General features: G+C 37.1%; 1 protein-coding gene across 1 annotated transcript in view; it reads right to left on the bottom strand.

The window, feature by feature from the left end:
• LOC135226201 (brefeldin A-inhibited guanine nucleotide-exchange protein 3-like) overlaps positions 1 to 27029 on the bottom strand; it is a 199483-nt gene that overhangs the window by 143170 nt on the left and 29284 nt on the right. Inside the window, exons 5-8 of the mRNA XM_064265644.1 lie at positions 26673 to 26850; positions 20390 to 20532; positions 12996 to 13221; positions 8769 to 8901 (exon numbers count right to left, since the gene is read on the bottom strand). Of these exons, the coding sequence (XP_064121714.1) occupies positions 8769 to 8901; positions 12996 to 13221; positions 20390 to 20532; positions 26673 to 26850 (680 nt within the window). The remainder of the gene's footprint in view (positions 1 to 8768; positions 8902 to 12995; positions 13222 to 20389; positions 20533 to 26672; positions 26851 to 27029) is intronic.

Below are 27029 nucleotides of genomic sequence, written 5' to 3'. Positions count from 1 at the left end.
GTAAGTGTTCCTTCGTGCTACACTGAATATTTTTACTTAATGTGGCAACTTTAAAAATTGGAATTTGCAGTACGTAACATGCTACGGTCTAAGTGTAGCTGATAAACCATGCCCACTTTCAGGATAGGAACAACACCACTGGAGAGCTCAATTCGTTTATGCCCTATGTTCATAAGAGGGGGGAGGAAGGGCTCCGATTCTGTAATTGCTTGGCAAGTATATACTACAGTGGAACCTTGGTTTTCATATATAATCCATTTCCAGAATGTCCCATGAAGTCAGAAATGTACGAAATCTAAAAAAATAATTCCCATAAGGATTAATGTAGATACAATTGATGCATTCCAGGCATCCAAAAATGTTTTCAAAAATACATTTTATAGGGAATAAACACAGTTTTACATACAGAAAACAATAAGAAATATAACTATAACTAATGAAATGAATAAATGAACATTTAACATCACTCTTACCTTTATGGAAGACTCTTGTTAGCATATGGAAGATGGAGAGGAGGGGAGAGGGAGGAGGAGAGGTTATTGTTTGGAAGGGGAATCCCTCTTCAGAAGGCCTTCATGTACCAAGGACTTACTGGGGTTACTTCTCTGTTTTTTACTGGCACTATAACCAGCTTGAGAGTCCCTAGACCTCTGTCGCACAACAAAATTGTCCAGAGACATTTGTTTCTGGCGTTTTTTTTAGAATTTGGCTAAAGTTAAACACAACATTATCATTAAACCTTTTGGAGACATGCATTAATTCTCCACAAATTTTTTTTACATCACTCCACTTTGCAAACATGTCCTTAATCACTTAAGTAGGCGCATGAAGTATGCCCATTCACTTACTGAATTTTTCAAATCAGCCTCTGCTGGCATTAAATATGCTAACAGCAGCTCCTGTTATAGGCATTTTCTCACTGAGATCGGCATGCAACATCCTCCAACACTTTGCTACAAGTTCTTTCTTAAATTCTAGTGTTTCTCGCCTTTTTTGCAGAAGAGCAGGCACTTAGAACTTTCTTTGGCCTCATGATGGCTTATTTAGCAATTGCACTAAAAAAAAAAGCACAAAAACAACGAACACAAAAGCAGAATGGGTCACGAGAGAATATGGCATGTTTTGTTTGGGCGCTTGGTACGGGGTCTAGTCACATAGTGGGCCCTGGAAGGAGTGTTTCCGAGCGTACAAAATCTGAGGATATGTATGAAATCCAAGACAAAATTTCTTTGGGAAAAGTATGCGAAAACTGAATCATACAAAAACCAGGGTGCATGAAAACTGAGGTTCCACTGTACTATAAAACTTTACTTTATTATAAAAATATAATTTTTATATAAGTAACTAACAAAGTAATTACATTAGCTGAATCCCATTGACAGGAGGTGGGATGCATGGACACATTCTACGCCCAAAATTCATGGAAAATAATTAATTTGGAAAATAGGGAAGTAAGCTACCATTGGTTAAAATGCTCCTTGTAACCTTACCTGCTAAGAGGGCTACTGTAAGTAGTTAGTGTGCCTCTGGTTGGTGCTCATCTTTACCCGTAGTGGCACGGCTATAGAGCTGTGGAGCACCCCTACTTCAGTGGGAGCTTTGTAGATGAAGAAGTACGTATTCCAATGGCTACAAGGTATCAGTACAAGTTATACATATCATGTAGTCATCTGACGGCTGCAAAAATTAAAAAGGTTCCCTTAGCCGTGTCGAAGAACTTACGTCTCTGATGTCCTGATTAGATTGCAAAAGGCTGAAAATTCTATGAGTCTATAGTCATCCCAAATTAGAGAATCACTTGAAATGGTTTGAGATTTCTTGATGTTGATGAGCAAGCCCAACTCCTGGGCTAGGTGGAGAGCCTTCCGTAGGTCCTCTGTGCACCTTGTCCTTCATGTAGAAAGGAGCCAATCATCTAGGTAAAGGGAGATGTTGACACCCATGAGGTGAGGCCACTTCACCAGTGGGGCGAGAATGCGGGTGAAAACTTGTGGAGCTATGGAGAGGCCAAAGCACAGAGTTCGAAACTGATACACTTTGCCCTGAAACATGAACCTAAGGTATGTCCTCGAGCTCTGATATACGTACTGGGATATGGAAGCATGCGTCCTGCATGTCAATAGTCACCATCCAGTCGCCCTGGCGGATGGAAGACAGGACTGATAGGCTGGTTTCCATGGAGAATTTTGTTTTCTCAATGTAGAAATTAAGGAGACCACAAAAAGATGGTTGTAAAACCCTGGAGAATTGATGTCCTCAGCCACCCTTACAGCACTCTTCTGAAGACAAGATGATATCTCTGTTGCAATGGCCGAAAACCTCTCTCAGCCTACCGAGTAGGTTGTCAATATGATCGGCACTGACACTAAGGGATGATTCCCCCTGAATGGGATGGAGTAGCCCTCTTTAAGAACTAGAGACCCACTGCTCTACACCCCTGGCATCTCACTTCTCCCGAAATGGAGAAGCCTGGCTCCTACAGGTACACGTTGAATATGTCATTCATTTAGGGATAGCAGGCCTTGAGGGAGCTTTCTGAATGGATGAGTCATACAGATATTGGAATGGAGTTTGGACTGAAGGCTTGCTCTACTTCCTTGAAAGGGCTGTTGTTGAAGAGGGGAGACAGTCTTAAAACTGAAGGAGAATGGATCCTTGAGGCACTTGGATGACTGAACCAGATCATGATCAATCTATTTTCCAGAACTGAAACTATCTTCAATACTGTGGATTGTGAGGACGGATGAGAGCAATCTAGAGGTGAAAAAAAGAGCACAGATTTCTGACATGGTGTAACACCTTTGGAGGTGAAAGAGTACCAAGTTCTCTCTTCTTCAAAACCCCCATAGAGAACAACAAAGCCAATTATAGGGAGACATCCCTGATGGCTTTATCTGTGCAGGATAAAACCCCTAGCCAGTCTGCAGAGACATCCCCTGCGCAATTGCCAATCTTCAACCTTCTTTGCCAATGCCCCTACAGTCCAGTCCAAAAAGCTAAGAACTTCAAAAACTTTTAAAAATGCGCTTAATAAAATGGTCCAGTTCATTGACTGAGAACAATTTTGGCCAACGAAGGCCAACCATCATGATGAATCAACCAGACAGCAGAAGTCCACCTGGGAGGAGGCAGCGACTCCCAAGGAAGGAGCTTCTCCAGTAGCATAAAGTCAGTACCTCTTGCTTGAAAGACATGCAGGAGGAATGCAGAAGGCTGCCTTGCCCAGCTCTCCCTTGTCCAAGAGCCAAAAATCCATCTCTCTCAAGGGCCCCCTGGAAGCCTGGTACTCTCCAGGCTGTTTCCTCACATAAAAAACAGAGGCAGGTGAAGCCCGGGCAGCAGGAGTGAAAAACATTGGAAAGGCCACCAAAAATATCTGGTGAGATTGGCATAAGATGAGGGAGTGGGCTTCTCATTGAAAACCTCATCAGAAGAAGAAATCAGTGAAGAGAGTACACCTGAAGGTTCCTGTACTACTGCGGGAGTGTCTTCTGAAGAAGGTCCATGATTACATCCAGATGGTGCTAAACAGGATCCAACAAACAATCAGGTACTATGGGCGAAACTGCAATAGGTGACTGAAGAGGTGGTGCCAGGTGCTCAAGGAATGCTGGGTACTTGTAGGCTGCCAAGCATTCAGAATATGGAGCTGGGCACTTGTCATCCGGTGCTGAGAATTCTGGAAGTGGTGCCAAGCGTTCTGACACTGGTGCTGGACACTAGGAAGCAGTTCACTTGGGATCTGCTGGGCACCTAGAAAACAATGATGGGCACTTATGTGATGATAATGGGCATTTACACAATGATGATGGTCGCTTGTGACTTGGACAGGCGCTAAGGGAATGAAAACTGGTGTACCTCTGCTGGGCACTTGGGAGAAAACTGTTCTGGGCTTACCCTAGCACTAGAGGATGGCAGAGGACTGGTCTCAGGCTCCTAGATATGCTTGCAAGGAGGCAGAGAAGAGTATGGAACCACTACACGCCTTTTCAATGGATGAGACTGATCAAATATAGGTATCACTTTAGAAGTTATTTTATTTTTATTCTTATTTTTTTGTTTGGTGAAATGTGGTCGATGGTTAATGCATGGGAAACATGTTTGATTTTAGAAAATGTCGATGTATTTAAGGTGTGTTGTGACGTCATACAAGACAAGATGGCGGCGGCGTGTGGTGGAAAGGTAAACAATAACAGAGTGCTCAGAAGAGGACACGCGGATCTGGTGGTTGGTAAGGTAGTAGAGAGCTCCCTGTCTTGTAGGAGTTTGTGGGTTCTAAGTCATGTTGTGGTGTTGTTCAAAGTCTTAAGCTGGAGTATACTGGGACCATTAGTGTCACAAAGGAATGATTAGGTTAGGAAAAAATTCAAACTGGTAGCAGTAGCATGGTCGATTAAAGATGGTCAGGTCAGATAGTGAATAAACGGAGATAAGATGGAGAAGGGATTGTCCAAGATTGAGCGGGATACAAGACAAGTTCAAATGATGGAGAGGACAAATCAAAGATTGGCTAGTGGTGTGTAGAGAAGTAGTAAAATATCTGGGGATAGAGATAAGAATGAGCTTAAAAGGGAAAGCCCTAGAAGTAGCAAAAGGTATACGTAGATAGAGATGAACTCAAGGATACAGAGGGTTCAAAGATAATCCTATCCAAACTAGATGAAGTTTATCTAAAAGACACACTAATGGAGAATTGCAGTCAAATGAAAAACTATTTTAAAATAGGAAGAGAAGCTAGTGAAAAGATGAGAGACTTTTTGATTAGGTACAAAAAGGCACAACCAGAGTGTAACAAAGCAATGGGGAAATGCTTGAAAGAGTAGCTAAGGGTTTTCATGTATTGTAACAAGCAAATCTCAGAAAAACTAAAAAACAAACGGTATTAGCAGCTCATGGTCAAGGAAAGTCAGAATATAAAACAGTGTCACAAACAATGTAAAGAATATTTGAGGGATTAGGGGATAAAGAGGAACAGGAATGGTGGGGGGTCAAACAGCAATGCGAATTCTGGGAGAGAGAGGGAAAACCAGAGATATCAGGGAAAATGGAACCGAGGTAGGGGTGGAAGAAATCCTATAAACAAAGAAGGGAAAGTAACATTATGTGCAATATGTAAATCGGAATGGCATTGGGCTAGGGATTGTCCTCATAATTTTCAAAATACGAAGAAAATAGAAACAAAACAAGAAGAAAATAAGCAGAACACAGAAACTTGGCCAGAAGTAGTAGTTTATGTAGGAGAAGTTAGTAAAATAGAGGAAGAGTTTTGGGAAGTGGTTGATGCAAATTTAGACACAGAATGTAAATTGACAGTTTGTGGGAAATTGTGACTAGCATGCATTGTCATGGGTTTGAGTCCCAAAGAGTTGAGGAGAATGGAAGATATTAGGACAGAGTCTAATAAAGTCATTTTGGTGAGTCATCTTATAAGTCAATAAGAGTAATGGAAATACCAGTAATACAGAAAAACAAGAAGTTTTATTTGAAGACAGAAATTCTGCAGGGGTGATATACCATGACTAATAGGTAAGAAAACCATGAGCAAAATTGGTATGACCATAAATTTGAAAGAAAATTGTTATAATAGAAGTAAGGGGAAATGAAGGTAAAGTTAAGAGAAGACAAACAGGGTCATTTAAGATTACCAATGAGGAGGAGGAAGGTAGAAGAATTATTACTGGAGGGTTGGAAGGGAAAGAGTTTGAGGGAAATTAAAGGCACAATGATGGAATTACACCTATAGTTTGGTCATGGAAGTGGAGATAAAATATGGAAGCTAACAGAGGAAGCACAATGGAGTGATGGTTTGATAGAGAAAAAAAAGGAAGAAATAAAAAAGTTACTGATGGACTTGATTGGAAATTGAGAGGTATGCAAAAGATACAAAAGTAACCCAGCTAAACCAGTAGTAGGATTTTCTTGGAGTAAAATTTCAATGAAGTTGTAGCAATGAATGTGAGAGAGATAAAAGAGAAAATTCAATGGTAGATATGGCAAAGATAAAAGAGAAAATTCAATGGTAGATATGGCAAAGATAAAAGAGAAAATTCAATGGTAGATATGGCAATGAGGTATTGCCAGGCTTTTTTGGATAAACTATAAGAAACCAGAAACTATGATAAAGACATTTTGATGGTTGGATTGCTATATTTGGAGCACCTTCCAAAATATTGTCAGACAATAGGGGAGAATTTAAAAATGGAAAAGTAAGGAGGATGGCAGAAAGATGGAATATTAAAGTACTAGCCAAAGCATTGGAATCTCCATGGAGCAACAGATTATGTGAAAAGACTGTAGGCACAATCCAAGAAAGTTAAGAAAGATGATGGAGGATGAGGAAGTGGATTGGTTCACAGCATTAAGATTGGGTAGTGAGAGCTAAGAACTGCTTAATAAATAATGAAGGTTTCTCTCCTAACCAATTAGTATTTTGAAAAAACCCTTCCATGTCAAATCTAATGGGAGAAGATAGTTCAAGTCCTGCAAGCAGAGAGAGAGGTATGGAAGAGAGTATGGTAAAGGACACACTGGATGTAATGCATAAGGCCAGAGAAGTGTTCATAAAAAATGAGTCATGTAATAAAATAAGAATTGGCTTAAATAAAAACGTCAGAGAACATAAATTTGAAGAAGCAGTAGTGGGAGATGAGGTAGTCTATAAGAGAAAATGAAAATGAATGGAGAGGACCTGTTCAGGTAGTGGGAGTATCAGGGAAAACAGTAGTAGTTAAGCATGGGGATTCTTTAAGAGAAGTAGCTAGAATGCATGCTACTAGGATTCAAAGACTATCACAGAAGCAGAAAAGATGCCTAAAATAGATAAATCACATGTTGTGAATGGTAGATCCTATAGCCCAAATGAAGGGAACACAGATAGGCAGGAAGGAAAGGAGATATAGTAGGCTGGAGAAGGAATGCAGACACAGAAGCAGCTCTATAAAGAGATCTGGTAGAGGAAACAATGGAAGATGACGGGGTAAATGAGTTAATAGAAGAGATAACCAAATTCAAAAAGGCAAATAGAGTTAGAGCTGTAAACAATGATACAGGACATGTAGAAGAATGGACTATATTAAGTCTCGCAGGAAAAATATCCAGCAAATCTTGGGCTGATTTGTACGATGTACAAAACTAACAGTCAGGTGACAAAGGATGGGTTAACTTGAGGGATTAGTATAGTCATGTAAAAAAATTGAAGTAGAAGGAGAGGTGTTGCTAGGATTTGAAAATAGCAGTGCAATGGAAGCTAAAGAAAAAGAACAACAAAGTTGGAGAGAAAACAAGGTACATGAGGAAGTAAATGACTGGACAAAAAGCTATGTCTACAAGATGGATAGTAACTGAAAAGGTAAAAAGGGGGAAAAAGGATATATAAAGCAAGATTGGTAGCTAGAGGTTTTGAAGAAGAGATGGCTGAATGGGGAAAAGATGCTGAATGGGGAAAAGATGCTCCTACATGCAATGCTGAAATTTTAAAATTTTGCTTGCAAATAATAAAATTGAAAGACTGGAATTGTTATACATTGGATATCAAAAATGCATAATTACAAGGGGGGAACATATGGAAAACATATGTCTGATTTTAGAAAATGTCTTGATGTATTTAAGTTGTGTTGCCACGTCATAGAAGACAAGATGGCAGCGGCATGTGGTGGAAAGGTATACAATAACAGAGTGCACAGAAGAGGACATGCGGATCTGGTGTTTGGTATGGTAGCAGAGAGAGCTCTCTGTCTTGTAGGAGGTTGTGGGTTGGGTGGGTAGATTGTACGTTTGTGTCACAAAGAAAAGATTAGGCTAGGAAAAAATTCAGAGAGATATCTTAAAAAAGAACCCTCAGAGGAATCAGTGGAGCTGGACGAAAGTTCATTCACATCCTTAAGGATGCCTTTCCACCAGTTGTCCGCCGAGGCCTGGGACTGATCATCAGGCTCACATAGGGGTGCCTAGCAATAGGCAAACCCCACCAACCTCTCTTGGGCTTCCAGTATGCCTTCTCCCTGGTGCATGGGTGCTCCATGGCACTAATCATTAAGCTAAATCTTTGATAAACGTGTGCTTCGAGGCTGGACATGGCATTAGGAGGGGGGTAAAATTATAGGGGTGGTTATAGGGGATAAAACAGCAGGAGTAGGGGAGAAGAACATGTAAATCAGCTATACTCGATTTAGGAGTACATTCTAGGCTAGCTGTATCCCAAGCTTCAGCCCTAGCAGTTGCCTTTCTTTTCCTGTCTCTTTCTAACTTACATATGTGAAATTTCAGTCTCTTCCACTTCCCCTGATCCCAGTCCCTACATCCATCACAATTCAGATCAATTGAATAAGTCTGTCCTTTACAATTACTACATACAGTAATGTGTATGGGAATCAGGAGGCTTTCATTAACCTAGTCTTGCAACCTTTGCTGCAATAATGAATACTAAAGCTACAGTACTATTGTCAGACATTGTGGTAAAAGTCATAATCATGAAAAAACAGTCTAATATAACCTAGTCTAACTGAAAATAGTGCTAACACTATCAAAGTTAATGAATACGTCACTGAATTAAAGCTGCTTGGAACAATCAAAGTTCACTGGTTCAGTGGCAGAAATAAATTGAGCTCTTCAGTGGTGCTGTACCTATTCTTACCTTGAAAGTGGATGGAGTTTATCAACTATACTTAGACAATAGTGCGTTACCGTGAATTTTAAATTTTAAAATCTTCCGCGTTAAGTAGAAATATTAGCTAATGTAATTGCTTGGTTAGTTAGTTATATAAAATTACCTCTTTAACTGCTTTAAGGGCATCCAGGCGACACTGTGGTGGAGGGTAGAGCAACATTCGGTGGAACAAACTTTCCAATACTGGTCTCATCTCACCTACACCACCCATTGTCACAACCAATTTACAAGCAATACTGTAATAAAAGTGAATTACATCCATATAAATTTAAGTGGCAAATTTTTGATAATCTGTAAGACTGACTGAATTATAGCATTTTTGCGACTATCTGTGAGACTGTAAAGTGGTAACTTCTTAACAATCTATAAATCTTAATCAATCAAGAAAAATATTAATTTAATATACATTGCACACAATAACATACATACTGTACTAAAAACACAATTACTTGAGTTGTAAGTTGTTGAGGATTAAGTAAAAGATAAAGGTAAATTGGTCTACTATAGCTATAAATAATAAGATAATAACATTGGTTTTACACACATGAACACTGCTTAATAAATAACGTTTTTGCTAGTCCCCAATGTTCACAGACAATCTACAATCCAACTGCTTTGTTATTGGTGAAAGATGGAGAATACTAAATAATTTTACTGGGGGAGATGTTGCTCTCTTACTGGCTTACTCATTATATGCATTTCAAGTCAACAAAGCATCTCTTGTATCAGTTCTTGGGAGGGAAGAGGGCATGCCATATCAAGAAATTATTTACATAAGACAACTGAATACTTATGTCAAAAATGTTTCAGGTCTAAACACCACATAGTACTAAAAAATGTGTACAGCAATGAAAACAAATTTAAGTTTAAAATGATAATAAATGGCCCTACTGATCCCTATTAAATTTTTGCTTTTAAAAACCAGACCTAATTAGTAAAGAGAGGTGGCTGAGAAATAGATTTTTTAATTTTTCTATTCATACAGTATTCAATCTTCATTACACTTTATTTTTTTCTAACTCCATTTGCTCAATGTTCTGACCAACCACACCTTACTCAGTGGCCAGAAGGAGACATAAAATTACAGTGGAAGCCCCGTATTCGCATTCTCGAGATTTTCGGACTCACGTATTCGCAGATTTCTCTATGGGCCATATCTACCCATTATTTGCAGGAAATTTGCGTTTTTGCTGTATTTTTCTATGAGAAATACCCACAAATTACTGTACATTTTCATATCAATTTCATGATTAAAAAAACTGGTATAAGCATTTTTAATGGGTTTTTCTTGCGTTTGAACTAACAAAATGGGCAGTTCTTAGCTTTTTCATAGGGGTTCTAAGAATTTGCAGATTCTAGCTATTTGCAGGGGCCTGGAACACATCCCTGCGAATACAGGGGTCCACTGTAATTACAATGTGGTACATATTGTGCTAATGTCTTAACTGACAGTCGAGCTGGTGGAGAAGGTTGAGGGGGGGGAGGAGGAGGACTAACAAACCTCCTCACAAGTTTTCAAAATGTCTGGCCATCTTAAGTAAGAAAGGCAGTGCACACAGGTAAGTGAGAGAGTAAAAAGTACTTTTATAGCAGTATTATCATAGTTATTTTGATAAAACTGAATAAATTATTATATTATGTTCCAGAAAAAATGGGTTTACATTTTTATGAACAATACAATGCATTTTACAGCAAATGAGAAAAGTGTAGCCTACCAAACTAAATTTATTTATGGAGTTTATTACAAAAAATGCTTTATGGAATATAAGGTAGATAAGTAGATAATTACTTTTTCATTAACTTTTCAGTTTAAAGTGAGACTGTTGTTTTTTATAAGAATATTAAGTGTTAATGTGCCACTATGCAATATTGAAAATTTATATGAGGAAGGGTAGGCAGTTAACCTTTCATACCTCTAGATTTTTTCACTCGTCATTATCTGGATTTTGACATTATCCGACAGGCCCTTGGCTCTATTAATCTGGATAATTGAGGGATACTGTACAATAGTACCTCAGACTTTGAACTTGACCCGTTCCAGAAGCCTGGTCAAAATGCGATTTGTTAGAAATATGAAACAAATACCTCCATATGAAAACAGTAAAGGGAATCAGAATAATTTGTTCAAGCCAACCCAAAAAGTCCCCACTTTCAAATTTCTATTTTTATCAATGTGTTAAAAGTTAAAAGTAAGAGTGTAAAGTAATAAAACTACATTATATGAAGTAAAATTTTAAAAATGTAGTTTCTGTGTACGATTTACAAAGGGTTTGGTGAAAATGGCGTGCAGCTGGCTGGGATGGAGGGAGAGATGGGAACCCTTTGAGGAAACCAAAATGGTCACAGTAGGCAAAGGCTGATAGCAAAATCAATATAATTCACACTTTACAATGACAGTCAAAGGATTCAAGTGTGTGTGTGCGAGAGAGAGATGGAGAGAAAGAGAGAATATGACAAAGTGTTTACACTTGAATCTTAAGTACAAGGAGATTAATGATGCCACAACACATCAACTAACTGTTGGCAAATGGCAAAATTTAAAATAAACATGAGCATTTTGCATACAAATATGTACAGGCAGTCACCGGTTATTGGAGGACTCAATTATCAGTGATCCGGTTTTATGGGGCTTGTCTAGCTACATAAATTGCTCACCAAAAATCAGCAATTTTCAGCACCATAATGCACCAATTTCTGGTTATCGGTGCCGATGGAGCTGAGTTACTTTTACAATGCTAAAAATCAAGTGTCACTCAATAGGTATTTTACAGTAATAAACAGAAGTGATTTGGGCAAATCGAGTGAAAGAAACAAGTGAATAATTATCCCAGCCCTCCTCTCTACTGTCTCACTCAGCACACTGATCACTCGGTCAAGTAAAATTTTTTAAGATTTTCTATTACTGTATTGCACTTGATTTTTTCATGTTTTATCATTCTGTTAAATTTATTGGAAAATTCCATATTATTTTTTTATGTGAACTGCTGCTTTTACGTACTACATACAGTAATATTTTTACTGTTTCTTCTCCTTCCCTCCTCAACAACACCACACCTCAATGATGTATGATTTTGTTCATTGTTTATGCTAAATTTTATTGTGAAAAGCTTTATTCTTTTGTTTTGTTGAATATGGTCATCATTAAACTATACCGTCTCACTCAGAGCACTAAACACTGGCACAATTAACACATTTTTTACATTTTTATTGTTATTGTATTGCATTTGATTTTTAAATTTTATCTGTATGTTAAATTTGTGAAATACAATTTTATTTTTTTCATGTGAATTGTTACAGCTTTTACATGCATACACAAATACTTTAATGGTCTCTTCTTTTCTTCTCAACAATATGAATGCTCCCTCATTCAATCTAAAGTCAGCTGCGCATGACGTCTCAATGGTGATGTATGATTTTGTACATCTTTTATGCTAAATTCTATATTGAAATACTTTATTCTTCTATCGATTTTGTTGAATATGGTTATCATTAAACCATGTATTGAAAAGTAAAAAAATTTAATGCAGTTTTATAGGACACAGCAGACTGTCAAATACAAGCATAAACAAGGCAATCGGTCAGTTCGAAGTACTACGAGTATTTGCTCGACAAACTAATATTTTTTCACAAATTTCGTTCATTAAATGGAACGTTCTTCATAAGAAATATTCGACAACGAGATACCACTATATCTCAAAGTTCAACAAGTAATTGCAGTCCTCGGTTAACGTTGGGGGTTCTGTTCTCGGCCCAGCAATGATATCCAAAAAAATTGTTAACCTGAGTATATACTAATTATGGTAATAAATGGCATTTATACAATGTTTTAAGCTGATAAACCACTTAAAGGCACCATTAACTGGATATTGGTGCCAATAAACCACTTACTGGCACTCTCAAACTGCTTACCAACACTGATAAACCGCTTACTGGCGCCGAAAATCTGGTTAAATACACCGCTAACCAAATGTCATTAACCAATTCTGCTGGTAAGCAGGGACTGCCTATAGTTAAGAACTGTAATAAAACAAAACATAGAAGTCATGCTACTGAATACATAAAATGAGAAGTGTTAAAATGTCTGTGGCATTAAGGTACCTGTTTCTGTAAAAGATCTTTTCTACTTTGTACCAGGTAAGTTTTTCTGTAATCACAGATAGTCTTATCCTCTTGAAGTCTCAAGTGTGTGACTCGGTCTTGTTAAACTACTGTGTTTGATCATTAAACTCAAAACATGAAAATTATGGACTAGATGGAGAAATCTGAAAAATTAAATCAATAGTGCTTAGAAATTACAAATGAACATAACTAGCATATCTATCTCACATACTTATAAATAGCTCGAGCTTGCTGGTTGTTAAATAATGGACGTGGATGAGCAATACATCCAGTTCCTCTTCCCATTTGCCCTTCAGCTCTGCCAACAGGTCTGGATAATCGGTGTGAGACAGGAGAACCAAGAAGTGCAATGAGAGATGGACAAAGCCGCTGCCAAATTACGCCAATGAGAAGACTTGAGCAGTAAGCTGGTGGCGAGCACACAATCACAACTTGTCCTATCAAAAACAGAATTCTTATTAGAATAACATGCGGTAAATAACAAAGTCTCTTGGGATTCTCATCTGCACCAGTTTAGCTAAAATAAAAAAAAAATCTAATACACAATCAAGCTCAATAAGTGTGTGGTGTAACATTCCGGAATGCACATAGGGAAATCAAGATACTATACCAATGGCAACTAAATAGGAGGGAAAAGACAGGGAGGGAAAAAATGTAAACAGGGAAAAGGGGAGGGTAGCCAAGATGCAGGTGGCAGGAAAAGAATCAGAAACTTTGCACACACATTTGACGAAAGCAAATTGCTGGATACCAAAACAGAAATGAGGATATAGAAAAGTAAAATGGGTATAATATATGAAAAATAAAATTGAAAAAAATTATCCACGCAGCAGATAATGGTTGTGCAAAAAGATTTTGACTTGGCATGAAAACAAAAATGTATTCACACCTGTAGTACAGTATGGTGGTAAGATCAAATATTGAATGAGAAAGTTGTTGAAAGATATTTTATCTAGTGGGGAAAATACAAAGAGATTTGAAAGATCTGAGATAATTAGACAAACGAAAATCAAAGAGAAGTCAGCAAGAATAGTACATGTTGAAGCATCAAGATGTAGACCAGTAGCAAAGCCCAGTAACTCAAGAGAGGTTATGTATGAGGACCTGAATTAGATGAAATTTCAAAATTACACAAAAACATAGAGGTAGAGAATTTATCATAAAACATTGCTGATGTTTTATGAGCAGGAGACAGACAACTGTAATGTGTGAGTATCCAAAGGAGTTAAGAACCAAAAACTTCTTAAAAATACATGCTGACTACAACTGCTACAGTAACACATCTAATGGGTATGGAACATGGGCATTCTAGTATAAGACAATACAGTATAATTTGTATATTGTGAAATAGCCCAGCATTGTTGCCACTCCCAGACGAGCACCTGCAAAGAAATGAAGCATTCATATGTGTGTTGGCAGGGCTTGAAGATGGTGTAGAAACTTCGACAAGAGAGATTGTATTTTTCCTTAAGTCATGGTGTAGTTTTGTGTGCTTTCCTATTTACATAAGTGGAAATGCATATTGTGTGGAAAAGAGATATTGTTTTGTTGTTTGTATTTATTTGTGAAAAGCATTGTGATTAGTTATTTCATGTGTTAGATTGTAAGTATAATAGTGCTTAGGTATCAGACATCATTTGTTTGTTGGTTTGGTAGTTAGTCGAATGTCTTGGTGTTGATTAACCCTTTAACGCCGAAGGGGCATAATAAAAATCGTCTCCCGTCTTTTGGAGTGAGCGCCGAAGCACAAAAAATATATATTTTTTTAAATCACAGCGCGCTTAGTTTTCAAGATTAAGAGTTCATTTTAGGCTCCTTTTTTGTCATTGCCTGAAGTTTAGTATGCAAACATCAGAAATGGAAAAAAACATCATTATCATATATAAATAATGCGATATATGATAGCGCAAAAACGAAATTTCATATATAATTGTTTTCAAATCGTGCTGTGAGCAAAACGGTTAAAGCTTACAAGTTATTTTTTGTTGTTATATTGTACACTAAATTGCGATCAGGTTTTGTATATAACACATTGTAAAATGATCAAAGCAACACAGAGAAAATATTATCACAAAATGATGCATGAAATTATTCGTAAACGCGCGGACGTAAAATTATTTTTTTTATTTTTTTCAAAAATTCACCATAAATCGAAATATTGTTTTTAGAGACTTCCAATTTGTTTCAAAATTAAGGTAAATGATTGAAGATTACTATACTGTAAGAGGTTTTAGCTTACAATTGCAGTTTTCGACCATTTTGGACGAGTTAAAGTTGACCGAATGTTGAATTTTTTTATATACATTTTTTTATATGTAAATATTTCAAAATGAGAAAAGCTACAACCTTCAATTATTTTTTTATGTATTCTACATGAAATTGCACACATTTTCATATATAAAACTCTATAAAACGCCTAATATGAAATGGAGCAAATATTACAAGAATGGGGACATACGCATTTCGGAGATTTGCGGCAGAGAATCCGCGCGCGGAGGGAAGGAAAGTTATTTTTAAAAATTCACCATAAATCTAAATATTGTGCTAGAGACTTTGAATTTATTTCAAAATGAAGATAAATGACTGAATATTACTAGACTGTAAGAGTTTTGAGTTTTAGCTTACAATTGCGTTTTTCGACCATTTCGGTAGAGTCAAATTTGACCGAACGTGGTTTTTTTTTTTGTGGTTTTTTTTTCTATTTTTATCGTGATTTATATGCAAATATTTCGAAATGAGAAAAGCTACAACCTTCAATTATGTTTTGTTGTATTCTACATAAAATTGCGCACATTTTCATACATAAAACTTTATGTAATGGCAAACTTAAAATGGTGCAAACATTACGTAATGACAATCAGACGAACAAATTTCTGATTTTTTTCAGAAGACCTTACGCGCGGACGTAAGGAATGTTTTTTTTTTTTCATAAATTCACCATAAATCGAAATATTGTGCTATAGATTCCAATGTGTTGCAAAATAAAGGTAAATGATTGAATATTACTAAAATGTAAGAGTTTTAGTTTAAAATTCCGTTTTTTTGACCATTTAGGTAGAGTCAAAGTTGACCGAAGGTTGAAATTTTGGCACTTATCGTTATTTATATGAAAATACGTATTTCAAAACTGATAAAAGCTTCAACCATAGATTGTTTTTAGATGTATTCTACATGAAATTGTGCAAATTTCCATATATAAAACTTTATTTAACGGCCAATTTAAAATGGTGCAAACATTACGACAATCAGACGAACAAATTTTTTATTTTTACAGGAGGGGTTACGCGCCGAAAGTAAGGAAAGTTTTTTCATAAATTCACCATAAATCGAAATATTGTGCTAGAGACTTCCAATTTGTGCAAAATAAAGGTAAATGATTGAATATTACTAGAATATAAGAGTTTTAGCTTACAATTGCACTTTTTGACCATTTCGATAAGAGTCAAACTTGACCAAAGGTTGAAATTTTGGCACTATCGTTATTTATATAAAAAATATTTCAAAAACTATGAAAGCTACAACCATGAGTTGTTTTTAGTTGTATTCTACATGAAATTGCATACATTTTCATATTAATACTCCATGTAACGGCTACTCCAATGTAACGGCTACTAATATAAAATGTTGCAAAAATTATGTCAAAGTGACGAAATAATTTCTGAGATGTGTCGTTGATGTATGTTTTTGTTTAGTGCGAGAAGAACGAAATTCGCGCTTGCGCACCTGGGTAACGATTGTAAACAAAACAACGCCTTGATCCGTGAGCTCCCAGCATCCCCCAAGGCACGTGATTCAAAAGTTTTCGCCTGGTAGGCCTATAAGTATTTTTCTGCGAATTTTTTAAAAAAACTTTTTTTATCGACGTACCATACGTCCAATCGGCACCCAACAGACAATTTATGTTGACGTATAATACGTCCAATCGGCGTTTAAGGGTTACCGACAGCCATGAAGTCAGTCTTGTTACAGCTCTGGTGCAGTGTAGCTGCACCTAGGAATGACTCAGAAGATTCATTCTGGCTTATGATCACTACCAGAGTTGAACGTAACTCATGTTGAACCCCTGGGAGTCATCGGTGTCTACAAATCCACTTCTAAAGTTCAGGGTTTAGGGAATTTCCTTAAGAATATACGCATATCTAAATGCAAGGAGAATTTCACGAAGTGTCCTTTAGATGAGGATAACAAAGTAGAGATTGTGCTGATGCCAATCTCAATCTCAGTTCGGGCTAAGAATAACGAATCCGCCATTTGAATTAACAGTAAGTTTGTATCACTTATATATTAATATACACAATACAATGCAATGTTTTAAGTATAATTTAGAATATGAGTGAAGTGACCTGTGTATCGTAGCGTAAAACTTAGGCTACAATTAGGTTAGTACATTTCAAATCGTTTAGGCTATGTGATCTCTTGTGATTTAAAATGCTATAATTATTCTGAGCGAGTTGGAATGTATGGATGCAGCAACAACAATCTGATGCAATTTGACTGAGAGAGGTGGAGTGGGTGCATATGAGTGAGTCATCCCCTTTTGTGAGAGAGAGAGAGAGAGAGATGAGAGAGAGAGAGACGAGAGAGAGAGAGACAGAGAAGAGAGAGAGAGAGAGAGAGAGAATTTGATCATATCAAGCCAAAATACAAGAAAGTATAAAATAATACTGTAATACCAACAATTTGACTCATTCTCTGTTTTACAAGCAGGGTTAACCCTCGTTCATAAAATTGCCGCCCCCACAAAAATGGGAGTTCCTCGTTGGATGAGTGGGTTACATGCTCACCTACCAATTCAGTAGTCGCGAGTTTGATTCTTCACTATGCCAACATGGAATCAGAGGAATTTATTTACGGTGATTAGAAATCAATTTCTTGATATACTTTATTGTGATTCAGTTCCCATAATAAGCTGTAGGCCTCATTGCTAATAACTAAGATATACTAAACTTTTTTTCTCACAAAAATGGAAATGCAAATGGCTGCTCACATAGCATAATTCTCTCATTTTGTCTTTCCTGTATCATTCCCTTTCTGCTACCAAATGTCTTGTCATTCTAGGTTGCTGAGAGAGGGCCACTGCAAAGATTGCAAATATGTAGTAATCTGAAGCAATGGCCATATTGGGCCCAAAGGTGATCCAGCCTCCCAGGCTTGGCTGCGTGAACTTGGTTCACTCTCAGATGTGTTCTGGCCTTACTGATGAGCGGACTTCTATTCTTCCACTTTCCCATATTCTAAGGACTGCCATCTCATTCAGTGAGCCACATGCCTCCAGGATTGTTCCTTTGGACTCCTACGGAAAGCCTAAGACGAACTCAAGTATTTTGGCAGCCTGTTTTTCTTCCTACTGAAATATTCCTCAGCTTTTAACGAACCTCTCCAAATAAGTCCCGTGGTTCACCATGTGTATGAATTTCTCTCTTTCCACTCATCTCACTAAACCCTCCTTTTATTCTCTAGTACATCCTTTTCTCAGCCCATCATTTGCATGCTAGTTAATTCAGATTTGTGAACAGTGCAATATAAGTGAGTCCTGATTAGGTGTGCCACTTGTGGGCACATTGGCAGTTAGTGAATCCTTATTATTTCAATTGTATTTGTATGGTATTGGGGGTTCAATTCTCGCCAATCATATCATTAATTCAACACTTCTCTCTTTCAGAGGGCTGCTTCTAATGCATGATGAAGGCCATCTCAGCTTGTACCTAATTACTCATTTGTAAACTCAATTTGTAAACTATTGTTCTTAATTGTTAAGTAAATGTATTAATTGTTAACCAAGTACATAATTATGCCTTGCAGTAACATGACGAAAAGAGTACCTATGGTTAGTAGTCATATTTTCATTTTCCTCTCAGTTTTTTTTTGTTTACTGTCAGCAATATTGCAACAGCTGGGAAATATACTACATCCATAAGCCTACAAGAATAAAAATTTCTTGGCAAAAAGTATCTCTAGGTCCCTTTTGTGGATTTTCTCAAGCCTAAATATGTCACCTCATTCTTATATATAGTTGTTTTGTGAACTTTTCTGATGGTTAGTCCACTGCCTTCATTTAATTTAATAACTAACACATTCAGTCGTTTCACTTACTCCCTTGTCTATCAGTTCTCTTTAATTTTTCTAAGCGTTGCTTACAAGATCAATTGCTATATATATATAAGTGAGCTTTGAAGACAATGATCTGTCAATAATATCTACAACTGAGTTATTCCTACAAGTATGTAATATCTTAAATTTAACTGAAATCTTCAAGGAAAATAAGCTTTTCTTGGACTGCTCATTTCCCTTTTAATTTCTACAGCCATAAATTTCCTGAAACCTTGTTCTTCCCTCAGGCAAAGGAATTAAGGTTGGTGTTTGATAAGGATGCCATCAAATGCTTCTTAAGCTGCATATATTCTCTTTTTATGTGGTTAAAAAAGACTGTGAGATTAAAAAAAAAGGCCCCACATCACCAACATTGTCTCATGTTACTGACATCCTGAAATTATCTTATGATGCAAATGATTAATTATATCACATTATGTTCCTGCCACTGGTAATCGTGTAGTCTTTATGTTATCTGTTATCTGACTTGACTGGCTTGGTCCAACTTGAATGAATCTAGATTTTCCTTGACTTGATTAGTAACTAGGGTTAACTTGATCCAAACTGAGTCTTTCCTGATAAGGCTCAACCTCACTGGGTCTGCAAATACTGAAATGCCTTTAAAATACCCTATAACTGAATAGCTGAAACACCAAAAAATCCCCTCTAAAATGCTTATAAATACCTACTTTGATAGTTCAAACAACAAAGACCCACTCTAAAATATTTATAACTGCCTATTTTAATAGTTCAAAAACTAAAGTACCATCCTAAAACATTTAGTCATGAAAATAATATGAATATACAGTTAATTGCTAATATATCTACATTATTCTACAAATAATGTAGATATATTAGATATATGTTCAACAGAAAAATCCACAAACAACTGAAGCCTTGAATAATAAACCACGATTAAGCAGGGGTCAACTGTATTAAAATAAATTTTCATAATACAGAATGAATGTTATATGCCTTAAAAAATGGAAAGCCCCAGATATCAGTTTTATCAGTAGCCAGTGTAATGACCAGAGGGAGTTGGCCAGTCAAAATGAAGAACAGAAGACAACTTGCCGTCTAGAGTGCACAGTTTTTGTAAACAGTTTGCATAGCAGGACTCAAGGATATAAAAAGATGAATTGTTTACTAGGTGAACTGCATGCTAAGAACATGCACAATATGTGTTAGAACAGTACAATACTTGGTAAATCTGTATAGTACTTGGTAAATCTGTCTTCTTGATGCCATTTGTATGCAAATGGCATCAAGGAGTGTTTTGTTACACAAAGACACTAGGATTTCAACTTCAGAGTAAGGCACCACACATTTTATAAATAGATACTGTTTTGAGCAGGGATCTATCTGCTCAATCAGGAATAAGGGTAATAAGTAAAATTAACAGGTTAAATATATCAAATGAAATTACAATATGCATACATTCTTATTGTATGATCTGAAACAATATCATCAAAATCCAAACAAGGTTAAAATAAAAGAACTTTAAATTTTCAGTACCTAAAGATGCACCAGAGGTTGTAGCCTTGTGCGGTGGTTGAGGGGGTGATATCTCAGGTCGTGAAAGACAGGTGAGAAGTGTGTTTGTACATTCAAGAAGGAATAAAACTGGAACCTCAAGTGCTTTTTTGTCCTCAGGATGTCTGTAAAAAGAGATCTAGTTATACATTCTTTTTCATGAACACACAGTTGAGTTTACATATATTAGTACTTTACCATAACACTTACTTATATACGTATTTCTTAAATATACCAAGTTATCCAGAACAAATGATACCTAAAATTTCAGCGATATTCCATACTGTACCTGAGTTGGTTGACAATTACTGTATCTTCTCACCTAATACTGAAGAATATAGAGGATTTGAAGATACATTCATTACTATTGGAAAACAGTTGTTGGGAAATAATACTCTTCAACTGAAGTCAATAACGCAGTCATCATTGCATATAGATAAATAAATTGCCGACAGTGTGACGTCTTAACATGAAAATGTGTGGTAGACTCCCTCACTTTCTATAATGGAACACAGGCAATTTCCTTTTTGATTGGTAATGATATCAGCCAAAGAAGGTTTCTGCTAATCATATCTCTAATAATAAGAAAGGGACATGGTATTAGTTGAATACAGGATTTAAATTTACCAGTGGGGAAGACTTCACTTGGTGGTAGAGAGATGGAGCATGCTGTATATTGTCGTTTAAATGGATCTGCAGTGCTATCACTTGCAGTGTAAACGCGATATTAATAAGAATTTGTGGGGTTTCATTATGAATATATAAAACTATACTCTCATGGGCTCAAACTTATACTATTACCAATTACAGTCTCCTGGAAAGCTATGCATACAGGTGACATTTTGATAAGAGGTACTCTAGTTCTTTCTATTTAACTCTTAGATTTTGAGGCTGGTAAACTAGAACTTTAAGTGCTTTTACTTGCTCCAGCTTTTCTCCAGGAGGAGATTCATTATTTAAGATTGATTTCCACTTCAAGGTTGACAATGGTGCTGTTTCCATGGAGGAACCTGCCACAGGTGGCACAGCCTTCCCGGTATCATGGGTGTTGGCACCTCTGACTGAATCTTTATCAAGGTAATTTAAAGCTCAGGAGCACCTGACATAACTGATGCTGCTATAAAAGAGTTGGAAGAGTCAAACGCAATTGATGCACCCTCTGAAGTGTAAGGAGCACCAACCACAGCTAGTGCAGGCTCCAGAGAGAGATAGAAGCACCAGATACAGCTAATACAAAGAGGCAGAAATACCAGCTAGAGCTGGTGCAGCCTCCAAAGAGACAGACATATGAGGAATACCTGGTGCAGGCTCCACATTGGTGAGAGTTCCAGGCATATCTGGCATGGCCTCTGAAGGGGCAGGATTGCCAGAGAAAACTGGTGCAGCCTCCGAAGAGGCAAGAACACTAGAAATTACTGGTGCACCTCCAAAGAATCAAAAGTCCAGGTCACCATTGATGTTTTCTGTACATTACGAAAGGAAGCACTTCAGGTAGCACTTACATTTCTTCAGTTAGCAGCAATACTAGAAAAGTATTCTTGGCTATTTAGCCTCTGCAAATGTGATACATTCAGTTACTTTTAATATGTCTATTTTTCTATGGTGTACATATCACAATTTTGTGAAGAGGGTAGATAATTACCTCCACAATTTTGGTTCTTTATAACTTACATCATGCTCTGATTTACTACATTTCATACATGTGGCAGGCTTGCCTTGTATCTTCTGCCTATAAGATCCTAAGCTATGACCTTATTTTCTATAATAAAAACATCTTGGTCTTGGGAATTGATGCTTAACCTTAAAACATAAGCATGAATAAGGTCTCAGCCGCAACATTTTAAAATGTCTCTGTACACATTAAAATGACATGATTAGAATCTTCCAGATTAAAGGTCAAATACTTATCATGAGAAATTATTTCAAATATCCCTGGTCCTATTTCACATAAATTTCTGGCGAATTTCCCTTTGCTCGGTGCTGGAGCATAAGGTTCCCATGCAATTACACAAGAAGGTTTCCCGGCCATGTCCATGCATCACTTTGCAATTTTTGGAAGCATTACAATATTTTCCAGTATTTCAAGAATATTACAGCTGCTTGAGAAGTGACAGTGAGCTGCATGAACAGCATTTGGAAAAAGTGTTTAAAACATTTTGTTTACTAATTTGTAGGATTTGAGAGCAAAGTGTCATAAGAGACAAAATAGTGAAATTAGCAAAAATAATTTAGAATTAGAATATGAAGTGGAAGATGTAAAAAGAGTTACTGAACTGTGAAACACAAGAAGGATTTAACAGAGTGTAGCTCTCACATGCCAGGAAAAGGCTTTGTGATCACCACCTGAGATTGGGAAGATACGTACACTGTCTGTGGAACTGCAAGAGGTCTCTGGCAAACAGGCTGACCTGACTCCACCGTTCGTACGAGTGATAATAAATACTGATGCCTCCATGACAGGTTGGGGAGGCCATTGGGAAGATTGTCAGTTAAGGGGAAGATGATCACTTGGGGCAATTGGCATATTTTCATCTAAAAAAATTGAAACCTCCAAAAGGGACTCACAATTTGTTGGTCCTAGACAATATGACTACAATGTCTTATATAAAGAGATTTGGCTCATGCTCAGCTCCTCTCAAGTCAGTAATTGGCAACATACTTCCACAGTTCAGAAGTGGACAAGTTTGCCGCAAGCAAGAACCATCAACTTCCAGTGTGTGTCTCTCTGAACCTGGACATTCAGGCAATAGCAAGAGATACATTCCTACAAGACTGGAACAAATGGAGGATGATACATATATGTACCTTTCCCTTCATTGTCCAACATTTCGAAAGTTTTGAACAATTTACTAGCTTTCTACAAAATTGCTTGCCAGTAGCACTAAATTAGCTAAACAGTCATTGATTCCTTAATTCAACAACAGGCCGAAAAAAAAAAAAAAAAAAAAGATTCCACTGCTGTCCATTGTTCTATCCCAGAAGGAGGGGGAAATCATCATGTATCTTCCTTTCTGAGCTGTGGGTGTCACATGGAGTTTTAATCTGCTGTGAAAATTAATTGCCTAATATTACTATGGAGGACTTACGGAGTTCCATTTGACAACGTCTGTGAGAGAGAGAGAGAGAGAGAGAGAGAGAGAGAGAGAGAGAGAGAGAGAGAGAGAGAGAGAGAGAGAGGGTAATTGGTGGTTGGATGGTTAACGACTGTATTGGCTGTTGGTGAGTTCTGGGTTCGTCTGCTGGTCCTGTTAGTAGTCAGAGTTCTGTGTTTTTGGTTAGTTTGTGTCAGTCTTTGGTAAGAAGCTGTGAGAGACAGTAGTGTTGGTAGTCTGGTGAAGCATTAAGATTCATTTGAATGTGTTTTGTTGATTTGATTTTAGTTATTGTTAAGTTTAGTGTTGTTTGCTTAGAGTTGTTGTGCCTATGCTGTTGTCTTTGTTGTTGTTGTGATTTCTTGGTGTTGTTAGTGGGTGTGTGTGTGTTGCCCTTTTTTTGTGTTTTTTTGTGTTGGTGGTTGGTTGTGCAGTGGTCTTTTTTTGTGTTTTATTGTGTTGTTGAGTTTTGTTATGTGTGAGTTTGTTGTTGTGTTCCTTGGTTGTTTGCTGTGTTGTTAGTTGTGGTTTGTGGTTGTGTTCCTTGGTTGTTTGCTGTGTTGTTGAGTTGTTGTTGTGGTCCTTGGTTGTTGTGTTGTAGTCCTTGGTTGTGTTGTTGTTGGGTTGTAGTCAGTTGTGTTGTTGTTGTTATTGGGTTGTCGGTTGTGGTTCTTGTTTGTTGTTGTTGGTATCTCTGTGACCTTGACCGGCGGACAGCACTGGATAGCCTGGAGAATCTGTAGTGGTTGGTAAGTACATGTGTTTTGTGTGTGTGTTTTTTTTTCTTTTTTTGTAGGTATAGGTCAATTGTCCTGTGTGTATGTTGTAGTGTAAAGCAGAAAGTGTGACTGGGGTGAGTTGAGCAGCTGCAGTGATTAGGTTTATGTGGGGGGGGGGGGGGGGTTTAGCCAGCTTGTTTATTTTTAGCTTGTGATCCAGCCACATTACTAGTTACCTAGTGCAAAACTATGGACTTCATTTATCCAACATACCAGTCCATATGGGAAATGTAGTTAGATTATCCCCACACTGAGAGCCCAGTTGAAATCTGTTAAAACAGTTTAACAATTTATCTTTTGAGATCTTGTAACTTGCTATTTCAACAATCAAGGTAGGATTGGTGGAACCCTTGACTTATGGTTTTAAATTCATTCTAAAATATAGAAATTATTAATTCCCTTCTCTAGTATTTTACACTACCACGGTCAGCTCCTGCAATGTTTCCCATTACTACTACCCAGTCCGTAAATTAGGTTTGTCAGTAAATTAAGTTTTTAGATTCCTGTCATCCCCTCAATTCATGTGTCTAATACAACTACAACTCATATGCTGCAAAAGGCAATCTTCTTGATTGCTTTGGCATCAGGAGCTCAGATTACTGTACTGGGCTCTCTTAGACAAGGAAATTTCACCACTAATACCCCTAATTATCATTTGCTGTTGTCTCCTGCTTTATAATTCCTGGCCAAGAATGAGGACCGTTTAAAAAGGAAAATCCCATTTTCTGATAAAGGAACTCCGTATTCATATAGTAAAATATTATGCTTGGTTCAAGCACTTAAGGTTTATCTAGATGTCACGGCAAACATCCCACATTGTCCTATTTTTCCTGCACCTTAGCACTAACAAACCACTCTCTTTACATAGGCTGAGAATTATTTTAGTGGACCTCATTAAAAAGCAGACCCTCACCCCTTTCCTAAGTTACATGACATCCAAAGGGTGAATGCATCGTAAACTTTCTTCGGAATGTTCCTTCAAAGAACTCTTCATGTGTACAGAATGGTTATTAGAGACAGTGTTCCTGAACTGGTGAAGGCGCAATAATTCTGCAGTCAGATCTGACTTAATTAGTAGAACCACAATGGATAATACATTTATAGGTTTGTATCTCCTGTTCTTTATTGAATTGAATATATAATTTAGGCCAAAGCCCAAGCACTGGGACCTATGAGGTCATTCAGTACTGAAACGTTAACCGACAGTAAAAGGTTTGAAAGGTGTAACAGGAGGAAAACATCGCAGTTGCACTATGACTCAATTGTTAAGAGAGGGTAGAAAGTAAGAAGAAAGAAATTATGAAAGAAGGTACAGTAAAAGGAATGAAAGGGGATGCAGCTAAGGGCCTAAGGAAAGCTGCAAAGAACCTTAAGTAATGCATACAGTACACTGCACGAAGTGCACTGACGGCATTACCCCCTATGGGGCTCCTGTTCTTTATTGCCAGATCCAAATTAGTATCTGGAATTAAGAATACTGTTGGTAACCTATGACTTTACCTTGAATACAAAATTCATGATGCACTATTGTCAGGAAAGTGGTGGTCATGCTCAGGTATTGCTGGGGAAGGCCCAACATATTTAGGCAAGCTACCTTCGAACCACAAACAATAATACAAAGTATATTGGTTTGTGTGTTGTTTCCTGTTCTTTATTGCCAAACCCTATGGGTATCTGGAATAAAGAAAATGGTTATAATCTGTGACTATACCTCAACCAAAAATTAATCTGGGTTGTTGGGATTTATTAGAAGCTAAACCATTTTGTCAACTGTCAATTTCTTTGTCAATTTCTTTTGAAAGCTCCTTTGAGGATGAACAGCAGCTGCACCATCAAAAAACTGGTTTTGACATAGGAAAATGCAATTTTTGGTAGCAGCTGTGAGTCCTCAAACAACACCCTTTTCCTTGATTAAGAGGCATAGGCATGTAATGAAGATGGCTGACGACTTATGTTGTTACCACATCTGTGCGACTAAGACATGAAGCCCAGGTAATCATTGTAGGACAGGAGATAGAGCCCTCCTGTCCTGATATCTTAATATTCTATCTCTGTGCCAACAAGCACTATTCTGGTCAAGACCAACTATAAGAGAATTCTTTGTAACTGGTTGGTCTGTCTTATGGTGTAACTCCATTGAGGATGAACAGCAGCTACCAAAAATAGGTTTTTCCTACGTCAAAACCAGTTATATATGTGAGGTATTTTAATTTAGACTTGCTATGTTAGCTTTCAGCATAAAATAACATGGTAAACTCATGGTTGGTAACTTTTTAAAATGCTTTAATCTCTAACAAAAAACTACCATATCATCAAAATTCCAACATTCAAAACATAACTGGGGGCATTACTGTAATAATACAGTGATAACAGTGCATTACACTAAACCCTCACCTGTTAGCATCTGTAAGTTTATCTGAAATCAAATTTATGACTGGGACTATTTCATCATATGCAGGAGCTATGTATTCTGGATCCTCATAATCATTCTCTTCGTTATCATTACTGTTGTCTTCTTTACATTTGTTACCCTTTTCACCCAATAGCTTCTCCTGTTCTTGACTTTCTTCATCTGGAAATAATGTTTTATTAGCATTTTCTACTCTTATAATCTGGTAATTTAAAGCTTAGTTGTCTTGTAATGGTAGATATACAACTAATAACATTTACCATGATCCTTCAAGCAGTTGAGTAAATTCAAACAAGTGCACATATTTTGATATTTCAAAAACTAAATAGTAAAATGAAAAT

This window comes from Macrobrachium nipponense, chromosome 14, assembly GCF_015104395.2.
Source record: "Macrobrachium nipponense isolate FS-2020 chromosome 14, ASM1510439v2, whole genome shotgun sequence".
Lineage (NCBI taxonomy): Eukaryota > Metazoa > Arthropoda > Malacostraca > Decapoda > Palaemonidae > Macrobrachium > Macrobrachium nipponense.
The sequence above is the reverse complement of the archived record's forward strand: the minus strand, read 5'-3'. Positions and strand labels throughout refer to the sequence as shown.